We start from the raw sequence: 15,366 nt of genomic DNA, 5'->3' as shown, positions 1-15,366 counted from the left end.
TTTGGCAGCTCTCAGCAATGTAATTTAGAATTACTGTGTGGCAAGACCCACTTAATATTTCTGATACTGACAATTGACCACCTGTTATGTAATCATCTGTTCCATGGAGCCATGATGCTAAGGTTGCTGTGGACCAACTGCTTAGAATAATGGAATTTGAAGAATCCGCTTTTGTTCTTTTAGTAATTATTTTCTTTAATTCCCTTTGCTTCAAACTGTATTATTTGGTTGGTCTTAGTATTTTAAGGGAAAGATAAAGGGAAATAATTGTTTGTATAAATCTTAAATCATGTTGTTAAAAGTTCAAAGCTAACACTTTACTCGTTTTATTACGTTTGGCTTTTCAAAAGTAACTAGCCGCTGAAATAATGAAATGATTCATTCTACCATGTGGTGCTTTTTGGGAGATGCTTCCACCAATGTTAATTAGGTAATTGCTAAAAAAAATTAAGTTCAGAATGCTGTAGGGCGTTAAGTCGTACAAATGAGCTCATGACTTAATCTTTGCTCTGGAAGAAGTAATATTAGACTTCAAGGATGTCTTGAGTCCAAATTGCAGAAGAATCCAGTATTAAAAATAAATGCATGGGTATAGTGAAACGTGTCACCATTATCTCTAGTTTCGATTAACCCAGTGAACTCAGTGTGCACCTGCCTTACAGAACTTGATCATAAATATTCAGAGATCCTTCATGGGTTGAAAGCTAGCTACTTTGAGGATTGCTTTCTCCAATCAGAATTGACTTGAATAAGACACTTAACTGGGAAAACCTGCTTGTAGTACCCATTGTTGGAATACTGCAGGAAAAGAGGTTGAAACATGACTTTGTATTTGTACCATGGACATTCCAATTGATGCAATTATATTTTAATTCTGTTAACTGCTTACTGTCATTGCTAAGCCATATCTATCAATTAATTAACCAGTCAATTAATTAAAATGAAGCAGATAGAAAATTGAACCTAGCCAACTCTTAAGATAATGTGAAGCTCATTATTAGAGTACAAGATCTTCTGGTGTCTGTGCCAAATTTAAATGTTTGTTATCAAACCCTCAAAATGGTTAGTGCTAGAATGCTGTGCTTTCTCCTACATGAACTCTACGAAATTATTTCTTAGTAATATTTCTTGTGATCCAGGTTTAAGGATCAATCTGTGCAATGCAGGTAACATTCCAATTTGTAGACATCAGTTGTTAAACTTTTCTTAGTACTTACTTTAAAGTTAAACTTTTCTCTTTTGTAAAAGAAAACTGAATGACTAAACCATTAAGTTCCAAGCCTGAAAGTTTTATAGGACACGACACAAGCTATATTAACCTTCTGTTACTATTTATGCTTACTTGGTTGAGTTAATTCCTATGTTCATTACTGATTTGTAACTATATTTGGCAACTAGTGTTCCATAGAAAAACGTAAAATCCAATCTAAAAGTTTTGCTACTCTCTCTATGCAGAGAGTAGAAAGCATGAGAAGGGAGAAAAAAGATATAAAACTCTCACTTTTTAACAGTTTTTGTTTACTAAATATGTTTGAAACTGTCTTGGAGTATTTGACTTGCAGATACATTTATATAAATGGAATATCCCACTTTCCCTTTTTTGTGATTAGATAGGCATAACTGTGTATATTGGCCTAGGATGAGTAATGAGCATATATGCATCTGACTTATATGGCCGCTTATCTTATGAAACCCAACTCTGGGTGGATCACATTTAGAAAATCCAAAGACAGTAAAATGAAAAACTTGGCACCTCGCCAGCAATCTGTAATCCATTGAACAATGTGATCTCCAGGCTCCAGCCTACCTTATCCCAAAGCCTGGAGGAAAAGCTAACACTTAGTGGCATTCCTGAAAGCTAAAAGTTTGAGGACCTATTGGATACCAGGGGAAAAACTCTTCCTCAGGGTAGGTAGGGGCTACTGCAGAAAAATTGTGCTTCCTAGTTCCCACGCTTCTGGTATTTTGAAGCACCCTGAAGACATGGCTCTTTGACAAGGGGGATTGAAGCTTGTTTGGATTATGTGAGTTTGCTTTCTTTCCTGTTCTTTTTGATGTCATCCTTGCCATTTTTTATTATTCATTTTTGTTCATTGCTGCATTTTTCCCCCTTTGTTTTTAATACTTTTGATTTGTTAATCACCTGAAGTCATTTGAAATCAGGTGGAAGAAACAAACAAACAAGCAAATAAATAAATGGCAGCATGTAAGGAAAGAGATCTGAGCCACGCCCACCCTATCCAACCTGGTGGGGTGAGCAGATGCTGTCATGGACATGAAATCCCACTGATCACCTAACTCTCTGCTATGTAGTGCTATAAGGTAATAACTAGCGCCTTGAATTGTGTCATGGGCAAAAGCGATAACCACAGTTAGATAAGAGAAATCTGAGTCAGGGCCATAATTGTAATCTGAGAAAGTGTCTCAAACAAGACTGTCTCTAGTTCACATGAAGATAATGAGGGGTGGGGCAGGAAGCACAATCAGCCTTAGAAGATCTGTTAACTGTAACCTTATATTTATATCAGTATTAGCCTGCATGACTTTGGTTTCTTAAAAGGGCTGGCAAACTGCATCTGGGGAAAAAAACCTGGCAGCTCTCACAACAGTGATGAGATAATGGGCACCCAGCACCCCATGCCGCTGTGTTCCATTGCAGTTGTAACTTGGCCTTTAAAAAAGATCAACAAGATGTAAAGTGCACTGTAGTAGTCTAGCTACGAAGCGACCAAGTCATGAGTTCCTATGAGCAAGGCCGCCCAGATCAGGAATGGGCACAATTGATGCACAAGGTATTTTTGTACAAAGGCTCCCCTAACGATGGCTGCCACCTGTTTGACTGGGAGCTGCAATTCCAGGAAACTCTGCAAATCGCTCACCAGCTCTGTCTACGGAAGTGCTACCCTGTCAAAGATGGCACATCATCAGCCCATGGGGCAGCAAAAAGCCAAAGCAACTTGGGTCTTTATAAGGTTGAGTCAGAGCCACTTTTTCCCCATAGGTCAACTTTGAAATTGTGCTGATAAATGGTTCAGGCCTGGTGGTGGAACGTAATATAGGCTTCTAAAAAGCTATTTCTCCACGAACAACCACCTTTCTTTTCAAATTCAAATATTTCTGGGAAATGTGGCCATTATTCTTTGCCTGCCAAAAAGTACACATAATGGGCTGTAAGAGTAACCTTGAGGAAAGGAGATTTTTTTTTAAAAAAAGGCAGAAATCTAATTTTAGAAAGCATCTTAACCCTCCCTAATTCTCTTGAAGATAAGAGGAGGAAGGAGCTGTTTGTATTTGGAAGATTCTGTTACTGTAACATAATAAAAAACAGTTTTAGAATGCATGACTTTATTCTCCTCGTCTGATCAATCTTGAATTGCTGACAGCATGGGAGAGAGACTAAAGGAACAGATAGGGAAAGGCAGATTTTGTGACTTCTTAAAAAAGCTGCTGAATAATTTGGAATTTAGATAACGGGAGCTGTTCGCCCTGGCCTATAGCTAGCAGCCTAGTGCCTAGACTGGGTGAGGAGCAGTCATTTTGGTTTACTTACTAGATAGCTACAATATTTCCCTTTCACAGCAGGGAGTGGAGCAAAACTGCTTCTTTTCAAACTTAAGTTTTTCTGCTGCTTTATTTTTGAGGAGAAAAGGAAAGTGTGCATGTGGAGGTAAAATCAAGTGAAACAGAAAGGCCTAAAAATAAAAGAGGGGTAAAGGATGTGACATGGACAAGGGAAGGAAGAGAAGGTGAGAGAGCATTTTTTTTTCCTGCTCCTGTGACCGTAGACTGGACTGTAAAGCTGAGTTTATATGACTGCTGCTTTTAAAAATTAGACAATCAACCAGCGCAATGTCTTGGTTATATGACAATTTGCCTTTTCTACCTTGCTTTCTTGATTTCAAGCTCTTCATTTTGTTATGAATTATAGGACAAGATTAATCCAATAGTGTATCATATCGTTTTGCACTTGCCACCATTACGAGATTTCTCCCTCAATCACCACCAAAGTTATGCTTAAGCTGATTTTTGTTGTTGCACAGAAGGTCTCAAAATGTATCCCATTCCAGTATGGCAGACACAAAAATATGAATCATAAGCATGGATCATTATGGAGCCTGTTGTGTTTCAAGAGGTTCCCCCAGCTCATCAGTAAATCACAATTCATTTTCATGTCCATATTTTCTGTGAGTCCATAAAGTTCCATATACAAAGATGAATCAGAAAGATGCACGTTTCAGTCCTGGTTTTGGACTGTGTTGTCACTGGCCAGGAGAGAGGACTTGATTTTTCTGTGATTTGATCTGAGGTAGTTTTGAAGAGGTTGCTCAGCAATCCTAATGGGCACATCAACAAAGGTAAACAGCATTTGAAAGAAGTGCTTCACAAGAGTTGAAAGCAGGAGTGTGAAGGAAGCATGGCTTTTAAAAAACATTGTGTTATATTTTCAGCATTTTAAAGTCTAATAGGGATTATGGTGGGCTGGTTTCTGTTATCGGGAATGGGCGTAATAGGCTTTAACCTATTTAGTGAGTCTAGTAAACTAAAATTTCTGTTTGCTATTTTGTTTTCCTTTTAATTCAGGCAATTGCTGGATATTTTGATGTATATTTTGAGAAGAATTGTAACAAACAAGTAAGTATTTCAAAGCTACATGTTTAAAATTAATTGTAAAATATATTTTATATGTTGGCAGCTTTTTGCCTTAAGGTGTTTGGAAATAAGCCTGTTTGGTATTGCAAACATTTAACACGTATGGTTGTATAATGAATTAATGAAGCTTGTTATTTAGACTTGTACTTTATCAGGGTTCTCTGAATTTTGTTACTGCAGATCCTGCTTTCAACTAGTCCCTGTTGTACCAAGACACACTGGAAACAAACAATGTTTTTTCTGGAAAAACCAATTTCTGTTGAAGAAGGTATATATTTTTGCCATGTCGTTAGACTTTTCAGAATAGATTGAATGTTAATATATCCACATACATCTCAAAAGCTTAACCCTATGCCACCACTATTTCCATTTTGCCTTTCATTGTAGCATATGTGAAAGTTATTTTAATACTGATCCAGAATTTTTAAGACTCTTAAAAATTAAAAAAATAGGTGGAAATACTCAGCCTACTAAGGGTGAATAGGATCAAATCTGATTAGTAATAAAATGGGAGACTACCAGGAAACTGTAGGCTAGTTTGGAAAATTGAAATAATATCCTGGGAAGAAGATAATGACAAATCACTTCCTTATCATTGCCAAAAAAATAAATGTCTTAATCCATCTAGGCACAAAAAGCAACTGGCTACTTTTTTTTTTCTTACTCTGCAACTTCAACTTATGCATAGGAATTCATTTTTACATTACTATTACAAATATAAATAGTTAATATGCACACTGAGAATTGGAATGGAGAAAAGGGTCAGGAAAATGGACAAAGAAAAATTGGCATATTTGCCAAGTATTGGCAAATACTTTATTAACTTTTTCAGAACGACTTTAACTTGGATGTGGGAGACAAACAGAGGCACATATTCAGATAGTAGTATTAGGCACTACTAGTAGCTACATGCATGGCTAGTAATGGAGGGAGTGCAAGGGAGACATTTGGAAATCCTCAACATGATGTAGGGAAACTAATAAACTGTGACATTGTCAGGTTCCCCATTGACCTATAAGAATCCATCTAACTATTTTCCATGAATTTAAGACTTCTGGACCTTGCAAATTACATGCCATTTGACAGAAGTGACCTCAGTACTGTTGACTAAAATATTGGAAACTGCCTAGAGAACTGATTGGAAGGGCAAACATAGTCCCAGTATTTGAAAAAGGCAATAGAGAGACTCTAGGAAATGACAGAGTTAGCTAAATGCCTAATAATATTAATAGATTGCCTACAACCTGTTTGAAAAGGCACTGCTACCTCAACATGGATTTTGCAGAAACAAATTGTTGAACTAGACTTATCTCCTTTTATTTCAAAAGGAATCACTGGGGGTGGGGGGAGATATGGGAATGCTGTGGACATAGCATATCATAATCCCAATAAAGCATTTGACAAAATCTCTGCTTGTACTCTTTAAGGACAAGATGGATGAATATGGGCTAGAGGGTAATGTGGCTCAGTAGATTTTGCAGTTGGTTGAACCAGCACACCTTTTATTAAATGATTCTGTAGTGACTGAATAGGATCCCCAAGATTCTGCCTTCAAACTTGTGCTTTTCTATATCTTTATGAATAGCATGGAATAGAAGGCATGGCAATCAGATTTGAAGATGCTACTAAACTTCAGGGGTTGGCTGGTATCATAGAGGACAAAAAAATAAAATAAATCACAGTTCAGAATGACCTCAAGAGGGTTAACTAATGGGCAAAACCCAAAATGATGATGTTCATTGATAACAATAATAAGGTTATCAATATGAAATGTATGAGTACAGGATTAGATAAACATGCTTTGACAGCAGTGTATATGGAAAGTTGTTAGGAATAACACTGAGACACCAACTAACAATGACAAACAATGTTACAGTAGCTAAAGTGGTTAGTGCCATTTTGGGTCATATTAACCAAAAGATTATGCCCAGAACACAGAAGATAATACTTCAATTGCTCTCTATACTGGTTAATCTGCACTTGGAGTAAATACTTCAGCAAATCTGCCCATTTTTCTTCGTTTCCCTGTCCCATTCCCATTCCCAGTGTGCATATTAATTATTTGTGTTTGTCATGGTAATGTAAAAATGAATTCCTATGCATATGTTGAAGTTGCAGAGTCATAGAAAAAAAAAGGTAAACAGTTGCTTGACTTAACTTATTGTGTCTAGATGGATTTTTTTTGGCAATGATAAAATGGTTTATCATTATCTTCTTCCCAGGATGTTGTTTCAATTTTCCAGACTACCCTATTATTTCCTGATAGTCTCTCATTTTATTACTAATCAGATTTGATTAGTAATCAAGGCACCACACTTTAAAAAGAATATGTAGAAACTGGTGCAGATTCAGGTGTGAGTGAATGATGCTCTGGAATGTGACAGTGGTACAGAATGAGGTTCAACAGAACATTGCCATTGTGCTTCATTTTTTCTCAATATTTTGCTACAGGGCTAAATCAGTGAAGAAAGACCCATCTTATATTTCACAGACAAGTGAATCTACATTTCTCTTAAATGGCGTTTTTTTTAAAAAAAAAATCAGAATCTTAGATAACAGAAATACACACCACCAATTCTACACAGCTATTGCCTGAATATGCTATTGTTTTATTTATACGAATTTATACTAAACTTGGCTACTTTTCCTCAGCTTTTAAGAGTGTGTGTTTGTGTATGTGTTTGCATACACACAGACAATATATACCGTATTTTTTGCTCCGTAAGACACACTTTTTCCCCCAAAAGTCACGGTGCCGATCCTTTGGCAAATAGCAGCCGGGCCGTGGCGGCAGGGTCCTTTTACAGTGCTGAACCCCGCCTCTTCTGTCTTTGTCATTGCCTGCCTCTTCTGTCTCTCTTCCACAATGCAGGAGTCAATAGGCAGAGCTGGCACATGAGAGGACACCTATCTGTGGTCCTCTCAGGCTCCTGTTCAGAATATTTTTTTTTCTTGTTTTCCTTCTCTAAATCTAGGCGCGTCTTATGATCAGGTGTGTCTTATGGAGCGAAAAATACGGTATATATTCTGTATCTCCCCTGACATAGTATGTTTTCTACTTTCTGTCAGTGTATATAACTTAACTTGGTTTTTTTCCCCCAAAAAAGCTTTATTTCTTGAATTGAATTAAGCTGAAAAATAAAATCCTTATGCCAGCAAGTTCTATTAGCAGTAAAATAAGCAGAAGTGCATCTTTTATGTTTTTATGGTGCCTTGCCGTGTGGTTTTCTATACCGACTTTAAGATAGTAAAGAGCAACCTTGAGCAATCAAAATATTTTAAAGGGGACATTTTACCGAAGGCTACTTCATTCTTGATAGTTTAATTCAGTTCAGTTATATCAATAAAAGTGTGCTCTCAATGATGTAAATACGTGTGTGGATAGTAAGATTTATTTTGCCAGAAAATACGAAAATCATATGAGGCAGCCTTCTTTCTAGACTATTAGTAATATTTGAATTTTTTATTAATTTCAATAAATGCACTCAAAAATAATCACTTTTAATTTGAAATTTAAAATCATAGAAACAACGGGCACATTTAAGACCATTTTCTCAAACTGAATCTGAAATACAGACCATGCAAAGCCGGTAACTCAAGCGTATGGCTTATTAATGATGAGCCAGTTTACATGTTGTGTGGTCCTAGACATGGCGTATTTATACTTGCTGTTTCTGGAGGCTTACTGCTACTAATCTCATTAGTTTATGAACAATTTCCCATCTTGCGGTTGAGCAATATAATTACTTTTAGCCCTTAGCTGGCGTAAAGATCATGCAGTATGTCTGTTTGTAACATTTCCATTGAAGTAAAAAGCCAACTATGACGATTGCTATAATGTGCTCAGCCGTAGAGCCAGACCTCCAAGGGATTAAAAAAACATAGTAATTATAATTGCATGCTTCTCTGGAAGATTTGTTAAAGGCAAATCAGACTTGATTTTCTCTGCCAGAAGAGTGTCAGTTCCATAGGAGCAGGGTAATGAATTCAGGCCGGATCAAACGACAGCGAGACTTATATCTCGCCTGCTTCTTCCTGAGCAGAGGTGGTGCGTCTCAGCCTTGGAAGGCATCCTCTCTACTGTGTAAGCTGTGCAAAGCTGATGAGAGCACATCAGTCATTTTATTTTCCCATGGCATTGATTAATTGGCCTGATCTTCTTCCCCTGTTCTGATTGCCCTGCCATTGCTTTAGTTCAGGAACAGAAATGGTGGCACACAAAAGGAGATTTAATGTAGCCCATTGGAGCGAGAAAGCAAAGATCTGCCTCATGACAATGAATAAAGCTGATTGTCTGGGTCACTTAATGCAGTTAGCTTGGTAATAAATAACGGAGGACTGCCCTGATTGAAAACTGTCATCAATTCTTATAGAAATGTTACTTTCTAGATTTCACAAATTCATCGGATTTCACAGATCCATTTGCTTTAAAAAGCAGGTTTAATCCCTTTATGCGTAATTAAGGTGAGACTGTATGCTGATAAAATAATCTCGGGTAGAAGTACAGCTTTACATTAACATTTTAGAAAACTACTAGCATTTTTCAGCTAATACAGGTAGTCCTTGACTTATGACCACGATTGAGCCCAAAATTTCTGTTGAGTGAAACATTTGTTAAGTGAGTTTTGCCCCATTTTATGACTTTTCTTGTCACAATTCTTAAGTGAATCACTGCCGTTGATAAATTAGTAATACGGTTGTTAAGTGAATCTGGCTTCCCCATTGATTTTGCTTGTTACAAGGTAGCAAAAGGTAATCACATAATCTTAGGCCACAGTAATGGTCATGAGTCAATTGCCAAGTGTCTGAATTTGGATCACGTGATCATGGGGATGACAAAGGTCAAGTAGCATGTAGATGTGAAAAATGGTCATAAGTCACTTTTCAGTGACTTTGACATTTCAGTGACTTTTCAGTGACGTTATAACTTTGAACTGTCACTAAATGGACTGTTGTAAGTCGAGGACTATAATTGTTTTTGCTGTGGGTATTTTGAAGTTAAATGTCATTATGTTTTGTTATACACATATCAGAAAATTAATCTGTTTAATTATAAAGATTATTTATCATAATAATTGAAGCTTTTTTGTTTTAAGAATATTAATAGCAAAAATGTATTGTGATTTTCTATTTATTTCTATTTATCTGATATTTATCAATATCAAAAGATATTGATCTTTGGATTCTTTTTATTGCTTATTGTCTCTTTGACAAGAGGGTGGACATGTCCCAAAGGTTCTTTTCCAAAAGGCAACTGGACTTTCTTGGGTTTTTTCCTTGGAAACATTTCTCTTCTCATCCAAGAAGCTTCTTCAGTTCTAACTGAAGGGAAACGTTTTTAAGGAAAAAACCAAAGAAAGTCCAGTTTGGAAAAGAATCTTTGGGACAACCATGATGTGAGAATCTCCATAGACAAGACAGCCATGCAAATACAAATAAATAAATTCATCTCAAATAATTGAGTCATCCAGGTTAAGCTGAAATCTAAAGAGATATGTAGGAAAGCAGGATGTTATTACTATAAGATTAACATCATTAGAGCTAGTCAGGAGAAATTGTACCAATAATCATCAGAACCTCACCATGTAATATAAAATTAATATTGTGGTAATGGACAAAAATTTGGTAAAGGACAAAATTTATTGTTCTTAGTGTTAGATGGCCGTTTTGTTTTCCTTGTTATTTTTATTTTTAACTTATTTGTAAGTCTTTAAACGACTTCAGGGAATTGAACAACATATAATTTGTAGCAGAAATCTTTCCACTTTACCTCCATCTTTTCTCGGGGGTAGACTTTGGGAGGAGAGGCTGTAAGAACAAGGGATTTAAATCAGCAAATAATATCTGTTTGCTTGCAGAAAGTCACTTTTGGTTAAAGGACTTAAAATCTTTGCATTTGTGTTTTGTTTCTGTAGGTGAAGAACTGAAAGGAAGGATAACAATTCACAGAAACCGAAAAGATCTCCGCGCCCTCATTGTAACACTTTCAGTTAAAAATGTGAAGCAGACATACAGTCTACAGTGAACATTGCCCTACAATCATCTTGAGAAGCTTAGTTCAATTACCAAATGCTTCTTTTTGAAGCAGAAAAATCTGGATAAAAATTTAAGTTCATTTGGTTCTACTTCCAATAACTTTTGTTTTCCTGGACGTATAGCTGATTTTATTTCCTGGACATATAAGACAACTGACTGTGCTTGGCAATCAGCTCATGCTGTCCTGAGAAATTATTTCACCTTGTGTGAGAAATCATTAGTAGAGTATGGAGATTCTCAGTCATCCAGCTCATGGTTGTCTCAAAGGTGCTTTTTCAAGGGGCAACTGGTTTTTCTGGTTTTTCTTTGAAGACGTTTCGCTTCTCATCCAAGAAGCTTCAGTCTTCAAAGAAAAACCATAAAGTCCAGTTGCCTCTTGAAAAAGCACCTTTGGGAGATTAGTAGAGTAGCAATCCTCTGCCCAGTCTCTGAATGTTCTGTAAATGTAAGAATGCATTGCTGTAGAAATACAATGCAGATCTACATCTAGAAGTGACATCGCTTGTACAATGATTTTTTTTTGGGGGGGGGAAGGGGGAAGAGTTCATATTATTAGATGGGAACCAGAATTTATTGTGATGGAATCTCCTGGAGTTTTCTTCACGGTAGGGGTAAGGCAAGCTTTGTCCGTCACCCCTGCAGACCGCCTTATCACCACTTCCACTCTTCCGGAGAGTCTTCAGAACAGATTTTTGAGAATCTTTAGGACCTCCTGGCAGTTGAATTCATCCTCTGGTTCAAAATCTTTAACTTTGCAAGAATCAAGAGTCTTTATGTCTGCAGGAAGCAAGGCCTAGTTTCAAGATAATCATGAAAATACTGAAGACATGCAAATAGAGCTATGTGGATGTCTGACCATTTGGATTTGATTAGCTTCAACAATGCATAGGCAAGAATTAGGCTTTTGTACACATTATTTTTATAAACAGAGTTTCAAAATAAATTTATTTCTTGGTCTTTGGATTTCAAATGATACGATATTAGATTGTAATATCTTTCAAATATTAAAAATGGAATACAAAAATTTGCTGTTATTAAAATCACCATTCACTTGAGTCTCATCTTTATCTAGAGGGCATTCCAGATCGCTAACAAGGCACAGGAACAAAAGGATCTGGTGCCAGGGTAGACTACTGCAATGCACCACGTATGGGGCTGCTTTTGTGAACTATTTAGTAACGATAGGTGCAAAATGCAGCTGCCCACATGCTGGCATGTAAAAATTGCATCAGCCTTGTTATACCGATATAGTGGATGTTGCAGTAGTTGCCAATAGATTTATGGTTACAATTCTATATTTTGGTTCTGTTTTTAAAAGTCTTATATGGCTTGATTCTTAGCTACCTTTAGAATCACCTTCTCCAGGTAGACTGGTGCAGTCATTGAAGTTGGGGTGGTAATTTATCCCCAAATGGGATAAATTAGTGTGGGCTAACCAGAGAATTATGGAATAGCATCCCTCAGAGATTAGATTGGTACAGACGTTGATTTTTTGCAGAACAGTAATTCTGTAGAATTCTGTAGGGTCTTGGGACTTCAGGCTATCTATGCTGGAGCCCATGACTGGTGTATTAAAGCATAATACCACTTTTTTATTTTTATGGATGATCCCAGTTAACAGACATATTCTTGCAGAAAGTACAATTTGGTAAACTTCAAAGAACTGTTATAATCGTTATCCTACAGTCAGTTTCTGCAATAAGCGAGATTTACCATTACTGTGACTTGTAAGAGGAATGTTCTATTACACTTTAAAAGCCCTTTTCTATTCACAATTGGATTGAAGCCTGAAAAAAGGGGAGTGGACAGAAATCTATAGTGGCTTGGAAAGCTTTTCTAAGGAGGGTGAATGGAGGAGAAATGTGCCAAAGCGATTAAAGGAGATTCTCTCAAAATAAAATATTGGCCTTCCTCCCCAGCCAAGTTTCTATTAGAAAAAAGCATCTAGGAAATGATTTTTTTTTATTAGAACCAACCATCATTGGAATGTATATGCAGGAGCCTTCAATTGTCTGGCCCTGCCCTCTCGGGACATTCAGCCTCCATAAGAATTTCTTCTTAGTTTCATAGATCATTTTAGATCAGTAGTCCGGCACCATTAAGCACATTAACTCTGACTATGCCTTGTGTCAAATGTTTTGCAATAAAAAGCTTTAAAGATTGAAATTTACTTCATTGGCTGATGGGATTATAATGGGGCATTTGACTCCCTCTCTTATCTCTCCATATTTGCTTTCATGATGGAAAGGCTGGCTGAACTTTTTCACGACTCTGTTTACTTAGTAAAAAGGCTGAAGGGGATTTGTTAGCTACTATTAACAGATTGCAGAGTCTGTTCAGTGAAGTAGTTAAGATACCAGGCTAGAATCCAAGAGACCTTAACACCCTAGGCATAAAGCCAGCTGGGTAACTGAGCCAGTCCCTCTCTCTCTGTCTTAGGACAAAGAGAACAATGGCAAACCACTTCTAAATTTATTGACTATAACTGGGAATTACCTGAATTAGATTGCCTATATAATTTTATTTTTCACAACTAATACATAATAGGAGTATTTCCTATGCCCCAGAGTTGGTTTATCAAGATGCACCCTTAAAATCTCACTATCAAATATTAATATACTATCAACAATTGCTTTCTAATATCCTTGTGCCCACGTTTTTCCTGTTCTTTTCCAATAAGTGCATGCCTAAATAATTGTTGTTTAATATATCCTTATAGTGAAATTAATATTTAAAAATCTAAACCATTATATCACTAAATAGTTTCCTAATGGGGCAAATCTACATGGGCTATTAAAGCTGAGAGAGTTGTAATTAGCTAATGTAACTACTCTTTGTGTTTAGTATTTTATATTGAATTATTTTAGTTACACTTTCTAAGCAATTTTGTATTGGAGCTAACTTGAACATTCTACTCCTTGATTAATGGTTTCAGTGGTTTTTAAGGACTGAGGGCTTGTTATAGGAAGATAAAGCTAACTGAGGCAACATTGAGGAATTTTACAGAGAATTCACTCTGAATGACAAATACTTCAATGTTCTTCATAGAGTATGTCCTATCAAATCAAATTATTATTTAAATAAATATTGAAATCTTACAATATCACCATGTGTCATGAAAACATGGCATGTAAGAACTTAACAAGTAGATGAGAGTGGGTTTTTTTCCCCAAATACCAGAAAGATTATTTATTACTATTTATTTTGATATCCTGACTTCGTTATTTTTTAAATATCTTAAGGTGACGAACATATGTAATATCTCTTCTTCCTCCTATTTTCTTCACAACAACTACATTGTGAGGTGAGCTGGGCTGAGAGAGAGTGACAGGCCCTAGTTTACCCAGCTGGCTTTCATGCTGAAGGCATGGTCATCTAGTTTCTAGCCTGGTGCCTTCACCACTTAGATCCAACTGATTCTTCTATTACACAGAAGATAGCCAAGAGAACATTGGGATGTTCCGTATCACCCCAAAGTGTATGAAATGTTAGCTTTAAATTTCAGGAAAACAGATTTCCAATTAATTTGAAATACCTCCCGCCTGGTAATGTTAATGCCAGTTCAACTTCGAAATCCATTAGGAGATATTGCGAGTTCCCTTCACTGTGTAGGTTTGGGAAGGGACTTTGGACTTAATGACTAATGCAGCCCTTTCTAAGTTTATGATTTTAAATAATGCTCAACCATTTTTCTTGCTATTTCACCAAAGATCTAGGAGGCAGTGTTTATGAAACCCACACATAGTAAGTTTATATGAAGTATAATTGCATTGTGTGAAGCTATATATTAAAATTTACAAGCAACAACAAAAGACCAAACAAAGTGTATTATGTTCAGCCAAAAAATACATACAAATCTGCATCATAGTAGAAAAAATGCAACAACAGCTATTTTCTTGATCTAGAACTGTGACCATATGTTTATTTTTAAATGGGGATTTTTGTTGAAGATAATATGTGCTATGAACTGGAACAGTCACTAATAGTGGGCCACACTATTGCAAGATAGTGGATTTTGTCAATTGAAAGCTACAGTACATTGTGAAAACTTACTTGGTTTACAACTAAACAAGTAAGAGATTTCTTACTTTCTAGTAGCAGTAGAATCACATCTCCATTATAGCAACTAAGAGCTAATACCATGAAATAATCATAGCATTGCTTAGAACGTTCCAATGGCCAATGGATAACCAAAGCAATATATGCTTCACTTAATGGGGACCAATACAATTATAGAGAAATAAAAGTTAGTCAACAAGTTAATTTGATTTTCCACTTGGGTACGACTCAGACTCCCATGAAAATGTGGAAGAAAACTCTAGAGAAAGAAGTAACATTGGCATACTCAGAAAACTACCTAATAAATGTCAACTTGGCTTTCACCCTCTTATTTGACTGAACCAACATTTTTCAAACTTTAAGAGGCACCTGAGTAATTGTATGCTACTGGGTGGCTATATATATATACGGATCTTATTTCATTTTTATTGACTAACAAGATAGACTATCAAACATGAAAATGTTTGAGTGTATCATATGGCATCATTTGCCATTTCAAGCTGGCAAACAGGAGAGAGAAAGGAGAAGGAATAATTTACTGCAACTTTCATGAATCTAGTGCTGTCCAGATACATTGAAAAACAGTTTCTAAATCCCCAAGTCAACATTTCCAACAGCCAT

General features: G+C 36.3%; 1 protein-coding gene across 1 annotated transcript in view; it reads left to right on the top strand.

Moving 5' to 3' along the window:
- PRMT3 (protein arginine methyltransferase 3) overlaps positions 1–10,975 on the top strand; it is a 69,987-nt gene extending 59,012 nt beyond the window's left edge. The window contains exons 14-16 of the mRNA XM_070957550.1: positions 4,582–4,632; positions 4,831–4,918; positions 10,566–10,975. Of these exons, the coding sequence (XP_070813651.1) occupies positions 4,582–4,632; positions 4,831–4,918; positions 10,566–10,675 (249 nt within the window). The 3' untranslated portion in view covers positions 10,676–10,975. The remainder of the gene's footprint in view (positions 1–4,581; positions 4,633–4,830; positions 4,919–10,565) is intronic.
- Positions 10,976–15,366: the final 4,391 nt, after the last annotated feature.

Source organism: Pituophis catenifer, unplaced genomic scaffold (genome assembly GCF_029215685.1).
Source record: "Pituophis catenifer annectens isolate HBS135680 unplaced genomic scaffold, rPitCat1.0.hap2 SCAF_1, whole genome shotgun sequence".
NCBI classification, from domain to species: domain Eukaryota; kingdom Metazoa; phylum Chordata; class Lepidosauria; order Squamata; family Colubridae; genus Pituophis; species Pituophis catenifer.
The sequence above is the reverse complement of the archived record's forward strand: the minus strand, read 5'-3'. Positions and strand labels throughout refer to the sequence as shown.